This window comes from Panulirus ornatus, chromosome 48 (genome assembly GCF_036320965.1).
Source record: "Panulirus ornatus isolate Po-2019 chromosome 48, ASM3632096v1, whole genome shotgun sequence".
Lineage (NCBI taxonomy): Eukaryota > Metazoa > Arthropoda > Malacostraca > Decapoda > Palinuridae > Panulirus > Panulirus ornatus.
Window position 1 is genome coordinate 6183924 of NC_092271.1, and position 7581 is coordinate 6191504.

The following is a 7581-nucleotide window of genomic DNA, read 5'->3' on the forward strand; positions in this document are numbered from 1 at the left end:
ACATCCACACACATTTAGGCACCCCACTTTGAGCCTTCGAGGAGGATGAGCACTCCCCGCGTGACTCCTTCTTCTGTTTCCCATTTTAGAAAGTTAATACCAGGAGGGGAGGATTTCTGGCCCCCCGCTCCCGTCCCCTTTAGTCGCTTTCTACGACACGCGAGGAATACGTGGGAAGTATTCTTTCACCCCTATCCCCAGGGATAATATACATATATATATATACCTATACACATACACACACATACACATACATACGCACATATACACACACACACACACATACATATATATACATATGAAAAATGTAAGAAACAATTTAGAAACTGAAACTTCTAGCTTGAAATGAATGAAAAAATGAATGTCACATAATGGTTCAACCTCTGGCTATGGAAAAAGGAAATGTATAATTTATTTACACAAACGTCAATAGCAGTTCTCATCAATTTAACCACTGTATCAATAAGCTTCAATGTCTAAGCTACATTTTTCTCCAATTTCACTATTTTCTTGTCAAAACACCATGTATGAAAACTATCACTCCAGTAACACAACTATAAACATTTACTTCCCCTTTAAAAAAAAAAAGTTCTGGGGAAGTATGAAGAATAAATATGACAAATAATTTTGGCAAATCATACCTGCTCCATCTGTAGGTCAAAAGGTTCCTCATCAGAGCCAAGAATGCTCTCAATATTGTACAAGTAGGCATGAATAACAATAATGAAGAAACTTGCACCTAAGACCCAGAACAGGACAGCACCAGCCCCTGCCATATACAGAATGGGCAGAGAAAAGATGCCAACAGCAGCATACTGGTGAGCAAGAGATATTTCGTGACCTCCAACTATGATTTTCTTCTCAGCATTCTTCAAAGACAGAATGTAGCAGGCACCAAATGAAGCAGCAACAGCAATAAGAAGTAGTGGGGATGTTATCAAACAATATAGAATGAGACCGATGAAGACAAACATATAATTGGACTGGAAGTACTCTACATTCTTCGCCAATCGTTTACTCCATCTCTGTACATTTGGTGGGGCCTTGAACTTTTGTGTGTTGACAAAAATTAACCAAGGTCGAACATTTTCTCGGCGCCGATTAATCCACTCCCTAGCTGCTGGTGATGCCAGCTGTAGTTGCATAGGAAGCTGCATCAGGATCCCTGGCTTCGTGGAATCCTTATATATATATATATATATATATATATATATATATATATATATATATATATATATATATATATATATATATATATATATATATATATATATATATATATATATACATATATGTACATATACATACATATATATATATATATATATATATATATATATATATATATATATATATGTATATATATATATATATATATATATATATATATATATATATATATATATATATATATATATATATATATATATATATATATATATATATATATATATATATATATATATATATATATATATATATGTATGTATACGTTGAGATGTATAGGTATGTATATTTGCGTGTGTGGACGTGTATGTATATACATGTGTATGTTTGTGGGGTGGGCCATTCTTTCGTCTGTTTTCTTGCGCTAACTCGCTAACGCGGGAGACAGCGACAAAGCAAAAATAATAAGAAAAAAAAATATATATATATATATATATATATATATATCTACATATATATATATATATATCATACAACATACAAAGCTCCAACAGCCAGGATCGAACCTGGGACCCCTTGTGCAAGAGGCAGGCATGCTAACCGCTAGGCTAAGGGACTGTATAATAGGAAACAACTATTCGAAATACGAAGTACTCGAATACCCTTCGTCTCACTATGGTGAGCAACGGGGTCTATCGGTTGTTTCCGAACAGAACACATAGCCAGCTGAGAGCGTTTTACCGAACCTAACTGTACAACGCGGAGTTATATGAATACGAATAAAGTGTATATGAACGCGCACCTTCATAGAACATACAAAGCTCCAACAGCCAGGATCGAACCTGGGACCCCTTGTGCAAGAGGCAGGCATGCTAACCATCGTGAGACGAAGGGTATTCGAGTACTTAGTACTTCGAATAGTTGTTTCCTATTATACAGTCTCTTAGCCTAGCGGTTAGCATGCCTGCCTCTTGCACAAGGGGTCCCAGGTTCGATCCTGGCTGTTGGAGCTTTGTATGTTCTATGAAGGTGCGCGTTCATATACACTTTATTCGTATGTATGTATATATATATATATATATGTATATATATATATATATATATATATCTTATTTTATTATTATTATTTTGCTTTGTCGCTGTCTCCCGCGTTAGCGAGGTAGCGCAAGGAAACAGACGAAAGAATGGCCCAACCCGCCCACATACACATGTATATACATACACGTCCACACACGCAAATATACATACCTATACATCTTAATGTGCACATATATATACACACACAGACATATACATATATACACATGTACATTATTCATACTGTCTGCCTTTATTTGTTCCCATCGGCACCTCGCCACACATGGAATAACAAGCCCCTCCCCCTCATGTGTGCGAGGTAGCGCTAGGAAAAGACAACAAAGGCCCCATTCGTTCACACTCAGTCTCTAGCTGTCATGTAACAATGCACCGAAACCACACCTCCCTTTCCACATCCAGGCCCCAGAGAACTTTCCATAGTTTACCCCAGACGCTTCACATGCCCTGGTTCAATCCATTGACAGCACGTCGGCCCCGGTATACCACATCGTTCCAATTCACTCTATTCCTTGCACGCCTTTCACCCTCCTGCATGTTCAGGCCCCGATCACTCAAACTCTTTTTCACTCCATCTTTCCACCTCCAATTTGGTCTCCCACTTCTCATCGTTTCCTGCACCTCTGACATATATATCCTCTTGGTCAATCTTTCCTCACTCATTCTCTCCATGTGACCAAACCATTTCAAAACGCCCTCTTTTGCTCTCTCAACCACACTCTTTTTATTAACACACAACTCTCTTACCCTCACATTACTTACTCGATCAAACCACCTCACACCACATATTGTCCTCAAACATCTCATTTCCAGCACATCCACCCTCCTGCGCACAAATCTATCCATATCCCACGCCTCGCAACCATACAAGAATGTTGGAACTACTATTCCTTCAAACATACCCATTTTTGCTTTCCGAGATAATGTTCTCGACTTCCACACATTCTTCAAGGCTCCCAGAATTTTCGACCCCTCCCCCACCCTATGATTCACTTCCGCTTCCATGGTTCTATCTGCTGCCAGATCCACTCCCACATATCTAAAACACTTTACTTCCTCCAGTTTTTCTCCATTCAGACTTACCTCCCAATTGACTTGACCCTCAACCCTACTGTACATAATAACCTTGCTCTTATTCACATTTACTCTTAACTTTCTTCTTTCACACACTTTACCAAACTCAGTCACCAGCTTCCGCAGTTTCTTACATGAATCAGCCACCAGCGCTGTATCATCAGCGAACAACAACTGACTCACTTCCCAAGCTCTCTCATCCAGAACAGACTTCATACTTGCCCCTCTTTCCAAAACTCTTGCATTCACCTCCCTAACAACCCCATCCATAAACAAATTAAACAACCATGGAGACATCACACACCCCTGCCGCAAACCTACATTCACTGAGAACCAATCACTTTCCTCTCTTCCTACACGTACACATGCCTTACATCCTCGATAAAAACTTTTCACTGCTTCTAACAACTTGCCTCCCACACCATATATTCTTAAGACCTTCCACAGAGCATCTCTATCAACTCCATCATATGCCTTCTCCAGATCCATAAATGCTACATACAAATCCATTTGCTTTTCTAAGTATTTCTCACATACATTCTTCAAAGCAAACACCTGATCCACACATCCTCTACCACTTCTGAAACCACACTGCTCTTCCCCAATCTGATACTCTGTACATGCCTTCACCCTGTCAATCAATATATATATATATATATATATATATATATATATATATATATATATATATATATATATATATATATATATATATATATATATATATATATATATATATATATATATATATATATATACCTTACCACAGTTTATACAGATCACAGAACACTGTTAAGCATTTTCAACGACAAGATCCAAGAGCAAAAATTTCAGAGATGGTCCCTAACTATACAATCCTTTGACCCAGATTTCGTTTAGTTTTGTGATCATCAAATGTAGTTGTAGAAGCACATTCCCACAGAGTGGGTGTAGTCACTGTAGACAATAGCCTCGTACATTCTGATATAGAGCGGTTGAGACAGCATCAACGGGATGACCCAGTTTGCGGTCCTGTCATAGAATTCCTAGAGGAAAGATGACCTTCCTTGGATGTTAAGACGGCTCTTCCAGTCAGAGAATTGTATGTAAGACAGAGACGTGAGATTAGGAGTCCCCGCCCGTGTTGTCAGTCATTCCAACATCATTAGTACAGGATATCTTGAAGTTGGCACATGCTTCACCCCAGGCCGCACACCCAGGCCCAGATACATGCTATAAGCAAACTCGTTTGAGGTATTTTTGGCCGAAATGCAGAGAAACATTACAGATCATATACTGAAGTGCCAAATGTGGAACACACACAAGGGAAGTCCAGCTACTCCTCAAACTGTGTTGCAATATCCTTTTCCTTCATACCCATGGGAAAGGGTTCCTATGGACATATTAGGAGGTTTTCCTAGATCCATGGCAGTTCCCATTTCACATTGTTCAGTAGTCATGATCATTACTTGGGACAGATTAATAGAATAATCCCGAGCATAGAACAAGGCCCACATAACATTAACTTCTCATTCATTGATGAAGTAAAGATCCAACATCTTCCATCTAAGGTTGAGGATGATTTAGATGAAGTAAAAATCCAACATCTTCCATCTAAGGTTGAGGATGATTTAGATGAAGTAAAGATCCAACATCTTCCATCTAAGGTTGAGGATGATTTAGATGAAGTAAAGATCCAACATCTTCCATCTAAGGTTGAGGATGATTTAGATGAAGTAAAGATCCAACATCTTCCATCTAAGGTTGAGGATGATTTAGATGAAGTAAAGATCCAACATCTTCCATCTAAGGTTGAGGATGATTTAGATGAAGTAAAGATCCAACATCTTCCATCTAAGGTTGAGGATGATTTAGATGAAGTAAAGATCCAACATCTTCCATCTAAGGTTGAGGATGATTTAGATGAAGTAAAGATCCAACATCTTCCATCTAAGGTTGAGGATGATTTAGATGAAGTAAAGATCCAACATCTTCCATCTAAGGTTGAGGATGATTTAGATGAAGTAAAGATCCAACATCTTCCATCTAAGGTTGAGGATGATTTAGATTCTCCAACACATGTTTTGGCTTTTGTTCCTTTAAGTACACCCCCCAACCCTCACACCCTAACTCATGTTTCTGCAATTCCCATTACATCATTATCTATTGTTCTCATCATCATATTGTTATTACATCATTATCTATTGTTCTCATCATCATATTGTTCTCATCATCATATTGTTATTACATCATTGTCTATTGTTCTCATCATCATATTGTTATTACATCATTGTCTATTGTTCTCATCATCATATTGTTATTACATCATTATCTATTGTTCTCATCATCATATTGTTATTACATCATTATCTATTGTTCTCATCATCATATTGTTATTACATCATTATCTATTGTTCTCATCATCATATTGTTATTACATCATTATCTATTGTTCTCATCATCATATTGTTATTACATCATTATCTATTGTTCTCATCATCATATTGTTATTACATCATTGTCTATTGTTCTCATCATCATATTGTTATTACATCATTGTCTATTGTTCTCATCATCATATTGTTATTACATCATTGTCTATTGTTCTCACCTCATATTGTTATTGCATCATTGTCTATTGTTCTCATCATCATATTGTTATTACATCATTATCTATTGTTCTCATCATCATGTTGTTATTACATCATTATCTATTGTTCTCATCATCATATTGTTATTACATCATTATCTATTGTTCTCATCATCATATTGTTATTACATCATTATCTATTGTTCTCATCATCATATTGTTATTACATCATTATCTATTGTTCTCATCATCATATTGTTCTCATCATCATATTGTTATTACATCATTGTCTATTGTTCTCATCATCATATTGTTATTACATCATTATCTATTGTTCTCATCATCATATTGTTATTACATCATTGTCTATTGTTCTCATCATCATATTGTTATTACATCATTATCTATTGTTCTCACCTCATATTGTTATTACATCATTGTCTATTGTTCTCATCATCATACTGTTATTACATCATTGTCTATTGTTCTCATCATCATATTGTTATTACATCATTGTCTATTGTTCTCATCATCTTATTGTTATTACATCATTATCTATTGTTCTCATCATCATATTGTTATTACATCATTGTCTATTGTTCTCACCTCATATTGTTATTGCATCATTGTCTATTGTTCTCATCATCATATTGTTATTACATCATTGTCTATTGTTCTCACCTCATATTGTTATTGCATCATTGTCTATTGTTCTCATCATCATATTGTTATTCATGATATTTATCTTATATTGTCATCTACAACATAGAATGTCCAATATAGTATTTCCTACACCCACATTGGATATTCAGAAAGTAGTTACAACAGCACTTACTTATTTTAGGAGAATTTTGACTTCAGAACAATATGTATTGAATAAGTTGTTTGTAGTTTTGTATTCTCCTTACTTTTGTTATTTTATTTGTATATTGGAACTTTATGTTATGCCATTCATAATATCTATTTGTAAAATTTTGCTATCCTTGCATGCATGAATATATAAGTATTTTGATATTGTATTGTGTTACCTCTGTTCTCAAGCATACTTAGATAATGTAAAAGGTAACTTTTGTAACTAACTCTTATTTGCGTATACTATGCAGCTCTTATATCCAGTCGTGTTCCATGTGTGGTCATGACTCATCATGGCTCGCAGGAACTTGGGCCAGGTTGTGGCCGAGCGATGTAAGATATACAAGCATACCAATAATTTTTCAATAGCTATCAAGTTTCCTCATTTCAGTGTGAGTTGTACATATGTAGCTGCACCACATGGAATGTGTTGACTGGCTCACTGCTTAGTGTGTAAGAACCAAGCACAAGGTATTGTTTAGTCTTGCGTAACATGTAAAGCGGACCTGCAGACGATACAAGGAAGAGACCTCCGGCTGGTCGCTCAAACAGGTGATGATGAGGTGTTGACACATGTGCCCAGATAGAAGGTTGGGCTCAGCACTAGTGTGCGACACACTGGCCACCCTCGTCACACCGTCCACCACTAGTATGTGTCATAGTGTGTCATAAGACCATAATCCAGAGTACTATATATGTACGTACTTATTTTTTCTAATAAAACTGCAAAGACCACCTGATCTTCATTGAGTACCACGGAATGAAGAGAGACCCGATCTCCTTCTTACCAAATTACCCTTACAGGACCAGAGCCTGAGTTAAAC

General features: G+C 36.4%; 1 protein-coding gene across 1 annotated transcript; it reads right to left on the minus strand.

Moving 5' to 3' along the window:
- Positions 1-635: 635 nt before the first annotated feature.
- On the minus strand, positions 636-1178 carry LOC139764004 (prenylated Rab acceptor protein 1-like). Its single transcript, XM_071690474.1, has one exon. The coding sequence runs from the start codon at positions 1155-1157 to the stop codon at positions 636-638; it is 522 nt and encodes a 173-aa protein (XP_071546575.1). The 5' UTR covers positions 1158-1178.
- Between the last annotated feature and the right edge of the window lie 6403 nt (positions 1179-7581).